Source organism: Equus asinus, chromosome 3 (assembly GCF_041296235.1).
Source record: "Equus asinus isolate D_3611 breed Donkey chromosome 3, EquAss-T2T_v2, whole genome shotgun sequence".
NCBI lineage: Eukaryota > Metazoa > Chordata > Mammalia > Perissodactyla > Equidae > Equus > Equus asinus.
Genome location: NC_091792.1, coordinates 128,184,817 through 128,205,452, shown reverse-complemented (window position 1 = coordinate 128,205,452; position 20,636 = coordinate 128,184,817). Strand labels below are relative to the sequence as shown.

The following is a 20,636-nucleotide window of genomic DNA, read 5'->3' as shown; positions in this document are numbered from 1 at the left end:
ATTCCTCAAGGCTGATTGAATGGAGAGACTCCTCAAAGAAGTGGCCAACTGAGATCCTTGAGAGTTATCAGTCTGAACCAGGTGATTTGTCAACAAAATTATTTTTTAAATGTATTTTATTATGGTGAGTTTTGAACATACATTAAAATAGGATGGTATAATGAACCTCTGTGTTATCACCACCCAGGCCTCACAATCCTCCACTATGACCAACCCTGCATCTTCTATTATTTTATATCACTTAGTAAAGTTTTCATTATATATCTCGAAAAGGTAAAGATTCTTTTTAATATCAAAATTTAAAAATTAATAAATAACATAGGTCTTTTAGACTGGATAAGTAGAAGTGATTGACTAAGAAGAATGACTTGATACGAAAAAGGCTTACATGATTTTATAACAATAAGCATAATATGAAGGGAGGGAAAAATCCTAGTATTTTTCAGTAAAAATAGACTTCTCTGCCTATATTGCCCACAAAGAAAGACACAGAGACTACCACGCTCTTGGCAAAGTGATAGGAATGGAGATACTGCCTTCCCACTCTGCTCTCTTCCTCCTAAAGGAGATAGTGTATCCAGTGGTTTTTCCTTGAAAACATAGGAGCATGGCACTTTTGCAGTCTTACCAGCAACAGTGGAGGCAAATCAGTTCTTCAAAGGAAGGGAATGCTGTTAACCAAAAAGGAGGTAAGCAATTTGGGGCTATGCCGTTAAATTAAGAGGGATTTAGTATTAGAATCATTGTTCTCATTAAATTGCCTTTAAAAGTGTAAATATTTCCGGGGCCAGCCCGGTGGCGCAGCGGTTAAGTTCACACGTTCCGTTTAGGCTGCCTGGGGTTCGCTAGTTCAGGTACCAGGTGCGGACTTGGCGCCGCTTGGCAAGCCATGCTGTGGCAGGTGTCTCACATATAAAGTAGAGGAAGATGGGCACAGATGTGAGCTCAGGGCCAGCCTTCCTCAGCAAAAAGAGGAGGATTGGTGGCAGATGTTAGCTCAGGGCTAATCTTCCTCCAAAAAAAGAAAAGTGTAAATATTTCCAAATAAATTGCGATTTAGGGCACTTTATTCTCAATTTTATTTTTAAATTTATATCCTTTAAAAAAAAACACCTGGTAATTTGTAGTATTTTTTCATTAAATTATTTAAATTTGGAGCTCTACAAACATTACCTAGAGTTCAAGAGTAATAGGCCATTTCGTTGATGTAACAAACCAAAAACCCTCAAGACAGAAATGAAACCTGCAGTGATCTAGAATGAAATGGATATCTTTTTTTCGCCATTAACTCACAAAAATACAGTTGTATACACAGGTTTCTCTGATCTGAAATCATGGTCCAAAGCATATAGTTCATCTTTTGAAGTGTTTAGAAATTACCCTTTTACCCCTTTATCTAAAAGGCTAAACTTCCTTTTCAGGCTTATTGTACTATTGGGCTTATTTTGAATTTTTTTTATACGAACTTTATATTTCTCTTTCCTGAGGACAATCCTCAATTTCAAAGTAAAAGCAGAAGAACATTTACTACAAAAATATCGGAACAGTTTTTAGAAAAATATTTTAATTTGAGCTCTTTTATAGTTTTAGTTACATGGATATATTGCTGGGAATACAGTATTTTTTCAAAGTGAGTAATTAAACATTTACCTGAATAATTAGAACCTACCAGAGGATTATTTTTCTTTGACTTTTAATATTGTGGTAAAGTCAAAGGACCTATAGGGCTTATTACAACTCTCTTTGGGTTTTTATGTTCATTATACTTGCTATAAAATGGTTTTGTGGCAGCTATAATTAACTATACATAATTATATAGTACTAATATGCTCAATAACAATATCTTTTAATGCTTTGACATTAAAATACAAATAACCTTGAAGTAGGTTTATAAACTCATTCTAAGTTTATTTTCTATATACTGGTAGTTATCAGATTCTCAAATTTTAAAACATTAGAATCTTATTTTAATACAAGCAAACTGCCCCCTGGTGGCAAGTTTTCTGAAAAATAATTCTAGTGGCTCTCATTTTGCATGTAGTGAAAAACCATGGTGGGGAGAAACATAACTTGACTCTTGATTTTATTTCCAGTTGGTTTTTACATTAAACTCCTAATCAAGGTTGTAAAGGGCTTCTTACTTTTTCAACCTTTTAATGTTATAAGGTGTTTTTAGACCATTATCATTGGTTAATAATTACTTTTAGCTTTCAAGATGCCTAAATGAGCTGATGAATTTTTTCATTATATTCACGAGACAAGTAGATTCTTTTGTCTCTGTTTTAAGACTGAGAAACCAAAATTCCACAGACAAGTCAGCAGAGAATTCCTGACTGATCATTTGTGAAGGAAATCATTAGAGTACAACCCTCATTCAGACCATGTTCTCTCAATGTACATTTTTATAGTCTAAGTGACAGTCAGAGGAAATAGCAACCCATGGATGTTCTTTGAGATGCCATCATAATTTGGGTACTCATATGATTAGTTCTTTTTTAAAGCAATCCTGAGAAAAAAGAACAAAGCTGGAGGCATCACAATCCCTGACTTCAAAATGTGCTAAAAAAGCCATAGTGATCAAAACAGCATGGTACTGGTACAAAAACAGACACCAGATCAGTGGAACAGAATTGAAAGCCCAGAAATAAAACCACACGTATACAGACAGCTAATCTTTGACAAAGGTACCAAGAACATACAATGGAGAAAAGATAGCTTCTTCAATAAATGGTGTTGGGAAAAGTGGACAGCCACATGCAAAAGAATGAAAATAGACCATTATCGCATGCCATACACAAAAATAAACTCAAAATGGATCAAAGACTTGAAGATAAGTCCTGAAACCGTAAAACTCCTGGAAGATAATATAGGTAGTACACTCTTTGACATCGAACTTAAAAGGATATTTTTGAATACCATGTCTTCTCAGACAAGGGAAACAAAAGAAAAAATAAACAAGTGGGAGTTCATCAGACTAAAGAGCTTCTGCAAAGCAAAAGAAACTAGGACCAAAACAATAAGACAACCTACCAATTGGGAGAAAATATTTGTAAATCATATATCCAACAAGGGGTTAATCTCCATAATATATAAGGAACTCACACAACTGAACAACAAAAAAACAAACAGCCTGATCAAAAAATGGGCAGAGGATATGAACAGACATTTTTCCAAAGAAGATATACAGATGGCCAATAAACACATGAAAAGATGTTCAACATCACTAATCATCAGGGAAATGCAAATCAAAACTATACTAAGATACCACCTTATGCCTGTTAGAATGGCTATAATCACTAAAAATAACAAATGTTGGAGAGGGTGTGGAGAGAAGGGAACCCTCATACACTGCTGGTGGGAATGCAAACTGGTGCAGCCGCTATGGAAAACAGTATGGAGATTGCTCAAAAAACTAAAAATAGAGCTACCATATGACCCTGGTGTCCCACTACTGGGTATCTGCCCAAACAACTTGAAATCAACAATCTAAAGTAACACATGTTCCCCTATGTTCATTGTAGCACTGTTCACAAAAGCCAAGACATGCAAACAATCCAAGTGCTCATTGACCGATGACTGGATAAGAAAGATGTGTCTATCTACAATGGAATACTACTCAGCCATATAAAAAGACAATCATCCCATTTGCAACAACATGGATGGACCTGGAGGGGATTATGCTAAAGGAAATAAGCCAGACTGAGAAAGAATCACACCAGATTATTTCACTCATATGTGGAATATAAACAAACACATGAACAAAGAAAACAGTTCAGTGGTTACCAGGGGAAGGGGGTGGGGGCTGGGCACCGGGGGTGAAGGGGAGCAGTTATGTGGTGACAGACAAGAAATAATGTACAACTGAAGTTTCACAATGTGTAAACTATTATGAACTCAAATAAAAAATAAAAATAAGGGCCGGCCTGGTGGCAGAGTGGTTAAGTTCGCACTTTCCACTTTGGTGGCCCAGGGTTCACCGGTTCGGATCCTGGGTGAGGACATGGCACTGCTTGGCAGGCCATGCTGTGGTAGGCGTCCCACATATAAAATAGAGGAAGATGGGCACGGATGTTAGCTCAGGGCCAGTCTTCCTCAGCAAAAAGAGGAGGATTGGCAGCAGTTAGCTCAGGGCTAGTCTTCCTCAAAAAAAAAAAAAAAAAATTTGTAAAATAAATGAGTCCATACTTAGGAGATGCCTCTATACATTTACTGTTTGCCCAGCCTCAGAAGGTCATCTCAGACACACACGTCTTCAAAGTTTTGAGCAAGGATAAAAGGAGATATTCTTCTCCTGTTAATGAACATTTTTTTGGTTATCAATAATGGTTCTTTTATAAATGGATCTCCTAACTACCATGCCCAGAAAAAAAAATATTACATAACCATGTACACCAAATATTCAATTTTTTTCCTTGAAACTATACATTATCACTCACAGACATCAGTAGACCTTTGGTTAATTACCTTAGTGTCACTTTTGTATAATCTTTTTTTATAGACTATTTAGCCCATCCCCTGTATTTTCACATTTTATTCTCACTATTAAATGGAATATACAAAAAGCCCTTTGAAAAATACAAAACAAATTTGGGTTGTAATTACTCAGTAAATCTGTCTATAAATCATGTGCAAAGTCACATAGAATCTTTTCAGGATTTTTTGTTTGTTTCTGTTTTTTTTATTGTTGCTATTGAATGTTGATCAAGGCTCTTAAAAAGAAATAGACGGCCAAGTTTTCAACTAGATATTTATTATTACTCAAAGAAAATAAACTAAAAGGATAATGCCACACCCACCAAAGTATTTAGGGACCCTAACAAGAATAGATGAATTGTCTAGGGACAGGACTGTCAGGAGCAATGGGAAGTCTGAACTGAGCAGGAAAGTACATGGTTCCCCTAAAGGCATTCAAGTTCAAATTTAAAAAGTTTTAAACACTGCCAGTCTCACACTGTGGACCCAATTTAGCTATGAGCCACCAGCTTGTGGTCCTGCCTTGGACCGGTGCACACTGTTTAATAGTGAAGCGCTCTGTCCCAGACCCTCTTTGACTTCCTGTCCTGGTAAATTGGGCTGGACATTTAATTAACTCCAAGAACTCATTCCTTTGCTGACTAATACAGGTGTAAAGATTTTTCCCCATTTCTTTCCCCTGTGCTCCATCCTTATCACAGGCCTTGTCCCTGACCCAGATGCCTTTTCGGAGAGAAAATAACTAAGTTTGAGCCCTGCAGTGCTTCAGTTTTATTCATACTCTCTTGCCAACAATTCTCAATTTTGACCAGAGGAGGGAAGAGAAAGGAGAATGGGCTCCTCTCAAGTAGGGGGAGATCCTCAGGCCCCTGTCACCTAATGCTTAGCTGAATGGCTCCCAGGCACCATTCCCCTCTTCTCTGAGGTACAGAAAGACAAATACAGGAGAAGGAACTCCCTAAGGTCTAGAGCTCAGCTTAGCTGAAAAGCGGCCCCCCAGCATGCTTGGAAGGCCTGTGGGGGAACCCATCATTCCAAGAGAGTCCTACTTTTTCCCTCTTCCTCACCTTTGTCCTGTCTTTATTTCCTTTTTTCTCTAAGTACCTCAGGACATCTCTTGAGCCTTTCTTTTGGCAGTGTCCTCAAAACTTGTCCTGTTGCATTTACCTGGCAAAACCTCAACCTTCAATCTAAAGCATACCTCCCCTGCTTCTCTCTCACAGCACTATTTTTCCTTTACACTTGTTATTAGTGTTGTTCCAATCTTGTATATTCTTTATTTCTCATCTGCTTCTACTATTAAATCTCAGAAGGGTATGTAATAGTCTCTCACTGGGATAATAGATTTGTCAATTTCTCCTTGTAATCCTCTCAATTTTTGCCTTATGTATTTTAAGGCTATATTATTAGGTGTATGCAAGTTTAGAATTTTATCTTTCAGTTGAACACTTTATCATTATATAATGACCTTCTAACTCTAGAAAATAATTTTTCATTAAAGTCTATTTTGTTTGATTTGAATATAGGTACCTATATTGAATATAGGTACACGTATATTATTCTTTTGCTTTGTTTTTGCCTGATGTATCTTTTCCCATTCTTGTCCTTTATGCTTTAGGTGTGTCTCTTATAAACAGCTGTTCTGGTTTGTTATATTGTCAGCTTGGTCAAACTGAGAACTACATTTTCCCAGAATTTCCTTTTCTGGGTTCGAGTTGGCCCGAAGACAAATCTGTGTGAGAATTGACAGGCAGGAGTGGAGGACTGGCCTTTACTTTGAAGGTTTGAAGACTGGGTGATGAATAACTGCAAGAGGTGCCCAGCAGGGTCCAGCGTGTTCTTGCTCTTTGTGCTTCATTCAGCTCTTCCTCCTGATGCTGCCTGGTCAGCCCCCAGATGCCTGGCTGTGGACCCACAGAGGTGGGAGCTGCACAGTGGCAATAGCTTCCCATAGAACTCTCCACAAATTCCTGTTGTGTTCCCACCTCGCAACTGGATGGGATGAGCCTGGTTTCTCACTTTTTCCCTACAATCTTCAACACTCACAGCAGTGCTTAGGAGCACTAGCATCTCCCCATTCCAGATGTTCCTCTCCTCCCACAATTGTATAAAGTCTACTTTCAATATAAATCCCTTATCCCATAACACAATGGCTCTGCTTCCCTGGTTGAACCCTGACTGACAATAACGTTATAGCTAAATTTTTTTTAGTAGTTTGATAACTTTGTTTTTTAACTGGATAGTTTCATCCACTTATACTTACTGTTAGTACAGATATATTTGGGTTTATTTGTAGTGTCTTATTTTGTGCTATTTGTCCTGCTTTTCCTGTTCCTTTTTACCTCCTTTCTTGCTTGGTGGTTTGTTTTTGTTTTTATTTTTCTGGATTTTTTCCCATCCCATTTTACTCCCTCTACCATTTTGGAATTTATATACTTCCTACTGTTTTTTCCCATTAAACTTTAGAAATTTGAACATGCTTACTTAACAAAGTTTTGAATTAAAAGAATTTAAATTTGCTTCTGCCAGATGCTTCGGGGCACTACCAAACTGGGACCACTTTAAATTCTTAGCTCTAGATTTCTTTTTTCCTATATAGGAAGTGTAAATTCGGGGTACAAATGTTATGAATAGTGGCCTGTGGTTATGAATTCTTAGGGGACATTCTTCTTCCCTTCCGCTGGCACCAAGGTAGAAAAAGGCAACTTTCCTAGTGTCTCTTTAGACTTTAAATGAAGTGGTTTGTTATGCAAACATCTATTAGATTCCCCACATTGGGTGGGCCTGCTTCTTTACTTGCTGCCTTCAGTGTCCAGTACTGGCTCCCACTCCTTACCTCAAGTTTATGAGGAGCTAGAATAGATTACCTGTGTGTATTCACTCATTCTGAAAATTCTTTACATTTTGCCATCTTGGGGTTGCTTTTAAGGTGTGTGTGTGTGGAGGGTGTATTTTTTTCCTATTTAACATGATTTTTTTAGGTTGATTTTAGCTGAAAGATTATTTGGGGTGTCTAGTCAGCCATACTACTAGAAACAAATCAGTCCAAAGTTAGGCTTTGAGATTTGAAAGCTGGTCAGCATTAACAAGAGAACGTTTTGTTTGGTAGGGTTTCATTCTGAAGAATCTGAAGGACCCAAAGCCTCCTCCCAAGATAGATGAAACCTGAATGATCCTTTATTGCCAGTCCAAGGTAGAAATGGGAACCTAACAGGAGGCAGGAGGCAGGAAAAGATCTGGGAGAAGGCATGGGTAGAGGGGTGGAGACAGTGGAGAGGTAAGGAGCCAAGAAAGAAATGGGACTACGGTCTTTCTGAGGTGGACTCTGTGATATGATCTGATAAAATACTCCATGGGAAAAGTAAATAAATGTTTTGCCACATTCTCTGGGCTCCCTTTTTATTCAGGATGTCTCCAGTTTTCCTCCTGGTGATGGATTCAACCAACATACTAGCTCATATGTTAAAATATGATCAAGGAGTTACAAACACATATTCACATCAGGAGTAACGTCAGAAAGTCCATAAATGGTGGTTCCAATCTTTAGACATTCTCTCAGTTTCCCTGGGCCTCAATTTCCTCATTCGTAGAATGTGGCCAGTAGAGAATTATTTTGAGGATTGTTTGAGGGGGACATATTTGTACACTGTAAAGGTTTGTACAAAAAAATAGCTACTTGTATATAATATTATGTTTCTCATTTTACCTTAGGAGATTCTGGGACTCTTGGAATTTAAAGAACTTCCCTCAAGATCCTACTTGATGAATCAGTGTTGGTTAAAACTTATGTTACCAAGTTTTAAGTCAATATCTTTCTGGGCAAAAAAGAAACTTTGGACCTGTTAAGAATTTTTTTTTCTTTTTCTCTCATTAAAATGCAAAGTCTTGTGTTGACAGATTGTTTTTACTCTCACAATTCCAGGGGCATAAAGGCTTATGCAAGGGACAGAAAGCAAAAGTGCTATTACTTGGCAAAATCAGATCAACCTCTGTAAGAGCTCTCTCCAGAAGGACATCTTCAAAATGAGTAAATGATTAAAAGTCCTTTCCAAAGTATGCTCTTTCTGAATTATCCCAAATGAAAGCATAAGAAGGATGCAAAAAATAGTCTAAGAAATGCTCGAAACTAAATTTATCTTAATGTGCAGAAAATGAGGCCCAGAATTACAATCCTGTCTTCTTTAGGGAATCTGCCAGAAATTGGGAGTGACTTGATTCTTATCCCAAGTGAGACACCTAGGAAGTTGTGGAGGTAAGACCATTATCATTGGAAGACAGTAGAGTATGGCCAAGATCTAGGGCTCTGAAGCCTGACAGATCTGGTTCCAGTCAGGTCTTAGCAATGTGATCTCCGTTTCTCCTGTAAAATGGGGATAATACCCCATACATTGTGAGATGATAAAATGAGCTCAAGCACAGAGTGTTTAGCGTAGTGCTTCACATATAAGGGCTCAAAACATTCTGTCTGTCATCATCTGTAATTTAGAATAATTCTGTGGAGAGCTTTATTGAATAAATTGAGTAGTTGTTAATGTAATTTGCCACTTATCTATATCCCGGTAAGAAAATAACTACAATTATTTTCCAGGTATGTTTAGTAATAATTGATGTTTGTAACCATGACCACTTCCCATTTTCTCCCCTACCCAGGTACTGTAAAATTTTCAATTGTCAAAAAAAGTTTAAATTTTGGAGATTATGTGATACTGTGATATAATGATAAGAGCACAGAATAACGGTCAGAACCCAGGTTTCAGTAGTAAGTACTTCATACAGATCTGTGACCTTGGGTAATGCATTTAACCACTCTTCATACGTTTTCTCTTTTGAAAAATAGAATGATATAGGATCAAAATCATTAGTGCATGTATGGTGGGATGAGATTTTCTTCCCTGCCACTCCCTTCTATTTTCTAGAATGTTAAATTCTAAAGGCTACATTAATAGAAGGGTGTTTTTAAAATAATGTTACCTAAAGTAGTGAACGAGAAAAAGTATCAGTGCAGTGAGGAAAGATTTAATTGCAAGAGATACTTTATCTGGGGGTCAGACCCCCATGAGGACTTCTCCCCCCTGCCTCGTGCATACTCAAGTTCTGAAAACTGCCCACTACCAAAAGCAGAACCAGTTGGAGCAGAGAAAGATTGACAACATCCTTTGGAGGCAAGACCCAAGAAGACTTTAAGCAAAGAATGAGTATATTAGAAGGACTAAGAGACTGTGTGTGTATAGAGCCACGCTGTCCGACAGAAATACAATGCAAGGCACAAATGTGAGCCACATATGAGTCATTTTAAATTTTCCAGTAGCACATTAAAAACAGTAAAAAGAAACAGGTGAAACTAATTTTTGTAATATATTTTATTTAACCCACTATATCAAAAATATCATTTCAACAGTCTCTAATAATATATTTTACATTCTTTTTTTCATATTAAGTCTTCAAAATCCGGTATGTATTTTGTTCTTATAACACATCTCAATTCAGACTAGCTACATATCAAATGCTCAGTCTCCACATATGACTAGTCACTAATGTATTGGACAATGCAGATATTGAAGGTATGAAGGAGATTGTCAGAGACCTTGGTGTTACTACATGTTTCTCCCCAAGAGTCTAGGACTAAGACTCCATGGCTGTGAAGGGAGCTTAGCAGCAAGTTGAATAGATTAAAACAGTGACTCTAGGGGCTGGCCCAGTGGTTGTTTGTGTGCTCTGCTCCAGCAGCCCAGGGCTTCACCAGTTCAGATTCTGGGTGTGGACTTAGCACCGCTCATCAAGCCATGCTGAAGTGGCGTCCCACAGCACAACCAGAGGGACCTACAACTAGAATATATAACTATGTGCTGGGGAGCTTTGGGAAGAAAAAGAAAAAACAAAAACAAACCGTGACTGGCTTGTGGACTTGTGGACTTTGTGGGGTTTGCATTACATGGCTTGAAAATGAAGTTGTGATTGAACATTCTTTGGGATTTTATGTGTACACTGAATTGGCCAACATTAAGACTTTTGTTATAGATTAAACCACCTTTCTCTTCCATAATAGGGTGTATCAGTCTGCTTGGGCTGCCATACAATATCATAGGCTGAGTGACAAACATCAGAAATTTATTTTCTCACAGTTTTGGAGTCTGGGGAGTCCAAGGTCAAGGTGCCAGCAAGGTAGATTTCATTCTGAGGCCTCTTTTCTTGGCTTGTAGGTAGCCACCATCTCACTCCATGTTCAGCTAGCCTTTCCTTGGCATGTGTACGTGGAGAGAGAGAGAGAGAGAAAGATGCCACTCTCCTCCTCCTCTTATAAGGCCATCAGTCCTACTGACTAAGGGCCATATCCTTATGACCTCATTTAACCTAGATTACCTCCTAAAGGCCCTATCTCCAAATATAGTCACACTGGGGGTTAGGACTTCAACATAAGAATTTGGTGGCAGGGGCACAATTCTGTCCATAGTCTATGGGCTTAGTGTTCAAAATACAAATGCACAAAGTATTTTATAACTAAGAAATAAAACTGAAACTTAGGAGATGGTGGAATGCCACTTTAGAGTATAGCTGTGATATAGCACTTTCATCTGTGAGTTAAAGGATCTGGCCATGTTCAAGGCTGGCTTTGCCACTTACTAGTAGGTGACCTGAGGCCAGTCATTTACATTTCTAGGTCTCAGTTTCCTTATATTTAAAATACATAAGAGCCAGCACTGATGGCCTTGTGGTTAAAGTTCAGCAAGCTCCACTTCTGTGGCCGGGTTTGTTTTCCCATTGCAGAATCACACCATCCGTGTGTCAGTAGCCATGCTGTGGTGGTGGCTCACATAGAAGAACTAGAAGGACCTACAACTAGACTATACAACTATGTACTGTGGCTTTGGGGAGAAAAAAAAGAGAGAGGAAGACTGGCAATAGACATTAGCTCAGGGTGAATCTTTCCCAACGGAAAAAAAAAAAAAAAGATAATAGCTGTCTCTTAAAATGGTTGTAAGTTTAATAATGGATGTTAAAGTGCTTTGTAAACTCTAGTGCTATTTAAATTTTTGGTGATGTTGTCAAATTACCATGTCTTGCACATTGTAAGCACTGAAAATAAATATTTTTAAAATGACAGCATAGTAATGATAATATACATCATTATATGTATCAGATAGTATTAATGTTAAAGCTCTATATCAATGTAAAAAGATTATTACTAATAATTATTACTAATAATGTTGAGAGGGCATATATTTCTACCTTTTGATTCTTAGAAAGCATATTAACTCATATATGCTAATCCTTATTGTCAAGAAGTGTTAAGTCATTGGAATATCCCCAAACCAATCCATCAATAAATCATATTAGTTATACCTTCAAGATATATCCAGAACCAGACTATTTCTCTTCACTAGCCTCAGTTGCCACCATGGACCAAACCACCTTCATCTCTCACCCCTTACAACGACTTCCTCACTTTTCTCTTTCTTCTGCTTTTGCCAGCCCCCTTCCCATTTCTGTTTTCAATGCAGCAATCACAATGACCCTGTTAAATCATATATCCAAACACGTCTCCTCTGTACAAAACCCTCAGCGGCTTCCACTCTAGCAGTCACTGCAGTGACCTACCAGCGCCTACTTCACCACTTTCCTCTTAGTGCTCATCTCCTACTACTTTTCTCTTTGCTTACTGTGTTCTGGCCATACTGGCTTCCTTGCTCTTCCTTGAATGTGCCAAACACACTCCTGCTCCAAGCACACAAGTACTCCCTGTGTCCCTTCTACCTAGAATGTTGTCCTGGATACCCATTTGACTCATTCCTTTACCCTCTTCAGATCTTTATTCAAATGCCACCTTGGTGAAACCTTTCCTGACGACCTGTTTAAATACACTACATGCCACCTCTGCACTGGCCTTTCTTCTCCTTTCCTCCTTTATTTTTCTCTATAGTACTTATTGTTTTATAATGCTATCATATAGCACATAGCATTATATTTATTTATTTTGTTTATTATTTGTCTCCCCTACCAGAGTGTAAGCTTCACTGAGACAATAATCTGTTTCTGTTTTTTCATTGCTAAAAGCAGGTTCCTAGAACATAGTAGGCACTCCAAAAATACACACTGAATCCTTGAAACAAAATCCACCCTAGTTAGTGAAACAGAAAAGACTCCTTTTTTCTTTTTAATTAATTATTTTGAGGAAGATCAGCCCTGAGCCAACATCTGCCGATCCTCCTCTTTTTGCTGAGGAAGACTGGCCCTGAGCTAACATCCGTGCCCATCATCCTCTACTTTTATATGTGGGATGCCTGCCACAGCATGGCTTGATGACCGGTGCCATGGCTGCACCTGGGATCTGAACCGGTGAACCCTGGGCCGCCAACGCGGAATGTGCGTACTTAACCGCTGCGCCACTGGGCCGGCTCCAAGGATCCTTTTTAAAAGAATATTGTGTAGCTAAGAAAATCTGGAAGGAGTGGAGAATCAGGCTTGGAAAGTACAACCAGGAACGAAGCAGCTTCTTATTGCAGTTTCCATTGGAGACAGCCACCACTATTGCTGGGACACTCTCCAGCACTTTTCTCCCTACCACCTCTTAAAACTGGATGTATCTTTACTTCACACCTCTCCCCTCATGAAAATATATTCCATGAGATGCTCTGTTTTTCCCATTACTTTCTTTCAGATTGAAGCCTCTCATGGATTTCTGATGGTTGGTTGCAGCCTTTGTCATATCTGTGGGCCCTAGCTGCAAAGGAGCCTGGGAAAGCAAGTTCCAACCTTCTACCTTGGGGAGGTGGACCTACAAGGTGGAAAATTCACCAGATATTGGAAGTATGTTCAAAATATGCTGGGCAGACAGAAAATATGATAAATGTCCTTCACTGGCACTGAATTCTATCATTTTTTAAAAAAATTCCAAGTCAGGAGGCCTGAATTTTGTTAAAAATTTTATGTTTAATCCAGAATTTGTTTCTGATAGCAACTGTTAAACAATATGTTTGCTTTCAAATTTATTTTTCTTCATTCATGACCTTATTTCTAAGCTTTATCAGTTGCATATTTTCTGACTTGACATCTGGTAAATAACAGCCCAAACCCATTGCCTGGAGTATGGTTTCCATCATGAAGACGTACTCCTTGGCTGGGGGGTGGAGTGAGTAAACAACCTGATGCTTTACTCCTGGAAAAGGAATGAGTGTGAGCCCATTATCAGAACTTAAAGCAGCAAGGGTGTAAAATATTGGGGTGTCTCAGAGCTTTTCACCTGTTACCAGAAAAACTGCTATATTCAACAGCTAGGTCAGGGAGCAGCCTGCTGGCCAGTTTAAATGATATATTAGATTCTACGACTAGTCTTGATACTATTTAGCCACTTTTTCTATAACCTTTCTTTTTTTTTTTTTTGCAAGTGTGGAACAGGAATGACTTTGCTAAATTATTAGATATTTAAGTTTAGAATTCAGTGTCATTACTGTACAGTTCAGTTGCTGAAATAACATGTAGCAGGTGCTACAGTGCAAGTTAATGAATATTTTTTTGTACTCTGGCCTCTGATTACAATTCATTTGTCACAGCCATATAGGTTTAGTAATTATTCTTTTGGCACTTTCTAAAATACTTTTAGCTTTTTAAAAACATTTTTGCTGCTTATTTCCTTTTGCTTGTTTAGTTCTTTTCTATTTATTAAATTTCTCCATTTACCCCAATTCTTTGGAAAGGGGTTTGGAAAATCCCTTATGTACTTCTGTTTAAGTATGAAGACAAATGTGAAATTCTTCAATTGACTTATTCCTTATTGTAACATAATGTTGAGAAAAAGAAGCCAGACTCATTCACATGTACTCTGAAAGAGCACAAAGTGTACAATTCATCCATATAAAGTCCCCACACGGGCAAAATTAATCTATGTTGTTGGAAGCAACAATTAGTGGTACACTTGAGGGGTGGGAGGGTAGTGACTGGAAGGGAGGCTTCTGGGAAGCTGGCAATGCTATATACTGGTTACAGTTTTGTTCACTAGTTAAAATTCTTACAGCTGTACCCATTAAGATTTGTGCCTTCTTCTGTGTAGTATACTTCAATAAAAAGTTAAATTTTGAAAAACTTAATGAGAATTTTTCTTGGTGTCCCCACCTGTGACTCTGGGGAAGAAACTGACTCTTCACAAATGCTGCCCTCCCCCAAAGTACCAAATCTATATGCTCTCAGTCCCCACCTTATTTCCTCAAAGATGAAGGTTATCAAGCAGTTCAGTCTCTTCTGCCCCCAGGAGTATTTAGTAACTTGATTTTCCTATCTGTAATACCTGTAATCCCAATCTTGTTCACTAATCTCTGAGGAAAGGGAGGGGAGGGGTGCATGGTAGAAGATATATATATAAGTATTTTTCCCAACTTTCTGAGAAGGAGGTATTATTGGAGAAGCTAAGAAGAGTTGAATAAGAGAGCTAGAACCCAGAAATATGGTCATCATTGGAGAAATCATACTCCTTTTTATTTCTGGATGGAAGCAGCAGAGTGAACCTGCTTACTGGTAGTGGAGTACTATATGGTTATTTCATGTAATAATTGTGATTTAAAAAACCTCACAAGTAACTTCACAGAATAACATGGAGAGAAAACCTATCAGAGCAACCCCCCACCCCCCGCCACGCCCCTCGCCCAGCCCCATGCTCACTCAAGCACATACACAGATTTGGGGTCAGAGGACTTGAGTCTGCTTTTATGTTCTAGCCCATCCCTGCTGAGTGATCTTGGGAAAATCCCACGACTTCTCTGAATAATGGAGATCAGGATTAGCAACCTGGTCAGAAACCGTATCAACTCTGAGTTTTGCTTCCTTTGCTTATGTAAGAGAAGTTTGCCTACACACAAAATGTGTTTGTGCAGACCCACGTTGCTCCTAACTGTGGTTAGACAGCAGGGAATGACACCCTTGGGTGTGGCCAGATAGTCTCCCTTTTATCCACATGTAAGCCATTTTCTTTTTAAGTGCTCAGGTGGGCAATCTCGCTTCTCCCTCAGTTTCAGGCAAAAACATTACGCCAACAAATATATCTGTGTTCAAAATTAAATTTGTGTTTTTGGTAAGCCTCATGATACAACCACTCTCTTTATCTTGTAAACCACTCATTTTATCTTGTAATGGATTATCAAAGTCAGTTTCCCAGATAAACAGCCAAGTTTGTCCTATGATGAAAATCATTATTTTCCCAAAGCTATAGAGAAGATGAAATTAAGGGACAGTCAGCTCAATTAGAGAAGCAAATTTCTGAAAGATGTTGGAACTTCTTCAGAATTGACAGAAAATCTTGCAGGAGTTGTGGTGTACAGTAATAATCAAATGACACCTCACCCCTTTTCTACTTCTATTTCCATCTGTCTGACTTAATAGTTACCTATATTTAGGCATCTATTTATATGACAAATCTTCGTGAAACTCAGACAATTTAATATCATGTTGATCACACATAAAATGGTGTAAAAAAACCTGGAGAAATGCTCTCTCTTGACTGACATTTCAGAAAACAATGAAAGACCACGTTGTCATTAAGTCTTTTGAAAGACCTCATATTGTCTTCCAAAGGACAAACCCACTGACTTATAAAGTAACGTGTGGTGGTTAAGAGCAAGATGTTTGTGACTTGGTTTCCTCACCTATAACTTGCTCAGGTGTTATGAATGAGATAACGCACAGAGAGTATGGCAATTAGTAAAGGATCAATATTACTATTAATAATATAACTATTTGAAATTATCTATGTGCTTATTTTTAAATTTTCTGTCTCCTCCAATAGAAAATAAGCTCCATGGTGCTGGAATCTTACCTGTTTAGTACACATAGGCAGTTGCTGAATGTGTCACAAGTGGCACATTAAAGTCAAGTCTCTTTGTAAGGATGGAATTTCTCAAAGAATTTAGGGTCAAAGGAAATTCCCCTAAGGAACTCTAAAACTGACATTGCCTTAATTTTCAGCACTTGGGAAAATTTTGAGGACTATCCAATAGGACAAGTATATCATGACAATAGAGGTGTAAACACCAAGACTGCAGAAGTACTTTAATCCAAGTCCACAGAGACCTTATTATGTGATGCAGCATTGTGCGAGTTAAACAAGTTAACACAGCGTGAGCCACTGTTCTTCAAACTCATTGGGCCAGTCAAGGCTTCTGGAGGTTTATCAAAATGAACACAGTGTCTAAGTCAAGTTATACCCCAGCTATATCAGGGGAAAGGAGGGTAGGAAAAAACATATAGTCAAAATGTACTATGCACCAGCATTACATTCTATACATCACCCAGCTGTGTTATTAAAATTATTTTAATAACCCTGCAAAAAAGTATTTAAAAAAATGTTTCTTATCACAAAAGGAATGAATAGTCCTCTAAGAATGATTAGAAAATACATATAAACAAAAAGAAAATTAAAATCCTATTATACATAATAAAAATAAACTCTAAGAAGCTTTGATCAATTTTGAGTAATACGATATCTGAAACCAGGGGCTAGTTTAAGAATACGAAGCTTTTAGGTTAGCATTATAGCAAAGGTTAATGGATATTTACATATAGCTACCATAAAATTAGGGTTAAGACTTTATGTATTTTATATTATAAAGTTGAATTTCTGTTTGCAATCTCTTTACAATCTGTAAAATCTATTTACAGGGAAGGGATAAGAACTTTCCAGTAATATTCAGATTTTTGAGTAATCTTGAGGTTATGAATATTTATGGAACAGCATTTTTTAATGTTTCACCACTTAATGTTTTAAACTATGTTTTTCATAGGAATTAAACTTGCTTACCATTCTTGTGATAATTTAATCACTATGACCTCACTAATCTGGTTATACTTATCTCAATCAGCATAAAAGACTATTGATTCTCTCAAAATTAGTAACATGCTAATTTATTTCCCCTTGAAATAGTTATTTTGTAGTAACATAAAGCGACTCAGATTAATTTTAAAACAAACTATCATGCATTCCATTCAATTAATTTATTTGTGCCAGGCATTGTTTTAGTCCCTTGGAAGCACCAATGTACAAAACACAAGATTCCAGCAGCATGACGCTTATTTTCTATTCTGAGAAACAGAAAATAAAAAAATAAATACATAGATAATTTCAAACAGTGACAAGTGTTTTGAAGAAAAGTATACAGGACAACGGGGTAGACAATAAGCAGGCCTACTATGGCTAGGGTGGTCAAGGCAGACCTCTCAAGTTGAAGTCAGACCTGAGCGAAGATATCACAGATAAATACAGTTAACGCCGTGGTGAATACTGTTCCGGTCTCTTTCTCTCTAGGACCAGACTAACGCCTGTACCGGTATCTGCACATCTCCGTTTACCCAGACAAACCTTGAATATATACAAGTCTTATTTTATTATATTACATTCGAGAATCTGAGGTTCAGAGATTAGTAGGGCAAGTAACTGATTCCGAAGTGGGTACTTGCCTTCATGTACTGGCTACAAAACGGTGTTACAAGGGACGATGTACCGTGGTAAAGGATCAGAGGGTACTGAGAACACTTAGCCGCCGCTTGGGCTTATCTAGGAAGGTTCTGGAGAGAGGCTCAGAAGGCTGCAGTCCTTTCTTCCCACCTTTCCTCTCATTTCCAACACCGTGGCGCAGGTTTGCAGCCCCGAAGATAAAAATCAAGCAGAGGTCCCAAAGGCTGTCACTTCTCTCAAGGCTTCTCCAGCTGCTAAAACGCAAACAACTTAAGCAGCGATATCCAAGAACAGGTGCGAAAAAAGACGGGGCGGAGCCCAAACTTCCTCTGCAGCCACGCCCTCCTCACGCGGCCCAGACGGGTCGGCGCAGGCAAGGCCTCGCGATTCTCGCACCGCACACACGTCACTTCCGCTGCCTAGATGGCCGGCGACGCTAAATGACGTGGCCATTTCCGGGTGGCTGAGGCCGCCCACGGCGGCGCCGGCGTCCGTCTTAGCTGGTGTGTGGTCTATGGAGTCAGTTGGTGCTGGTGGCGGCGCGGAGGCAGGAGGCGGTGTCCCAGTGGGGGCCTTTGCCCCGCCAGAATGTTACCGGGCTTGGCCGCCGCCGCTGCGGCCCACAGATGTAGCTGGTCCTCCCTGTGCCGGCTCCGTCTGCACTGCAGGGCGGCGGCCCGCGGCTCCAGCGAGCGCCAGGGTGAGTGTCCCGCCCCGGTCACTGACTCTGCGGAAGCCGGCCTGGAGGACGGGGTCGGGTTCGGCGCTCGGCGCCGCGTCCCAGACGGGACGCCGGCTTGCTTTTCCGCAGCCCCAGAACCTTTCTTTCGGGTCTCGCCTTTGCAGTTCAGCCTGCCCAGCGCGCGGGGCCTCCCGGCAGGCCTCTCTAACCCTGGTTTCGCCCCCGCGGGAACTTATGGGCAGCTCTCCGCTCGGGTCGCATCCTTGAAGCCGACCACATTGTCCCAAATAAAAAATTACGTGCGCACCGCAGTGTCCCTCGGTAAACCCCCTAGGCAGTGAGAAATGCGGACTCCCCAAAGTTCCTGGGTCTTTTGAGCTCACCGACTCACCTTCAGTGAGCACTTTGGGCTGAGTAGATTTTCTTGCCTTGCTTATTTTTTCGTACCCCCAACTTGTTTTCTTAAATTTCCTAAAAGGAGACGAGGGATGCTACTCAGCATATGAGTCATTCATGAGTGTGAAGGTCTGACCAACTCACAGTCATTGAATGAGCCCGGTTTGGGACGGAAAAACAAAAGAACTGATCAGTTCTGTTGAAGAGTCTTTTTGGTGAAAAAGTGTCTACTGGAGGCTGTAACCTAGAAAAAGGTGGTTGATGAGAATTTTTATCTCTCTCCTTCAACATTCTTTTCTGACTGAAATTTACGTTGTCTGAGAGTTTCCAAAATAACGTTGTACTCGTAAGTTTTTAATCAGGCTACCTCTGTTTTTGTCATACCTTGGCACGCTGTAGCTTGACACCGGAGAACTGATAGGAACAATGAGGGAGAAGACAGAACCAAATCTGCCCCTAATCTAATCCCCCAGATTCTTGGGGATGCAAAGAGTATTTGTAGAAACGTTTCCCCAAAATTTATGTTTGAAAAAACTTGTAGCACGTTTGTGACTTCGCGGAAGTTGCAAGTTGTAGTCCGGTCATTCAAGTTTGTTAGTAATATAAGCTATAGTAACGCCCATGCTGTGCAAATAAATTAGAGTATATTCGTATCTTTTATTTGCAGTAAATGTAAATACTGGATCTTAAAATTTCAGAAGGGTTAATTTTATCAGCACTGTTCTTGGGGCTTTTTGATGGTGATAGAAAAGTATAATTGTTGAGTTTGCTTATATTGGCAATATAGTTGGTTTTCTTATGAACAAAATGAATTATCTAGTTACACTGTACTACAAGATCCCCAAGTAAATTTTCTGGCATAATTGCTTCTATTGACCAAGCAATTTCAGCATTTTACACTTAAATTAGATGTAGTGGCTGTTGAATTTAAACTGCCCTTTAAGTGTTGGTTGTTGGTAAAAGGATTTGTAATAGTCTAATTTGTAATCTCTATTCTCTGTAGCTGTCATCATGTCGAAAATTATATGCTCTTTGTCTCAACCATCTGTGAACCACAGATGATAATTACCTATTTCACCAGTCAGAATGACTTTGCAAAGTTCTTCGGAATGTTTAGTACCAAAAAATTAAAATATGTTTTCACACTTAAAAACACTTAGTAGGTTTTAAAAGTAACCTTGTTTGTGAAAATTTAGTTTCCGTAATACTGAAACAGTTTTAAAAAGACCAATCATAATTATGGGAAACTTTAAAAATCATTTAAAAAAAGAGGACTATTTAAGTTGGTTGCATGTAAGAAGAAAAGAATACTCGAAAATATTTTGGGAAGAAATTCTAAAAACAGATGTTTTTCTTATCAAGAAGTAAAGTTTAGTTTATGCTTTGAAAATTCCTGTGTGGCTGGGAAAAACTTACAAAGAATAAGGAGAGAGAGATACAATTGCTTTATTTGCATACTTAGAAATAAAAAATGCCTGTTATGGCAAACCAGCACTGAAAACATTTGGAGGTGAAAAGGAAAACAGTAGTCTAGAGCAGCACTGTTCAAAAGAAATACCATGTGAGCCACGCATGTTATTTTGAGTTGTCTGATAGCCATAGTAAAAAAATAACAACAGATGAAACTAATTTTAGTAATTTATCTGGTAT

The 20,636-nt window shown here is 38.8% G+C and overlaps 1 protein-coding gene across 1 annotated transcript in view; it reads left to right on the top strand.

The window, feature by feature from the left end:
• Positions 1-17,436: 17,436 nt before the first annotated feature.
• Positions 17,437-20,636, top strand: part of SLC30A9 (solute carrier family 30 member 9) — a 96,192-nt gene continuing 92,992 nt past the window's right edge. The window contains exon 1 of the mRNA XM_014857157.3: positions 17,437-18,608. Within this exon, the coding sequence (XP_014712643.1) occupies positions 18,497-18,608 (112 nt within the window). The 5' untranslated portion in view covers positions 17,437-18,496. The remainder of the gene's footprint in view (positions 18,609-20,636) is intronic.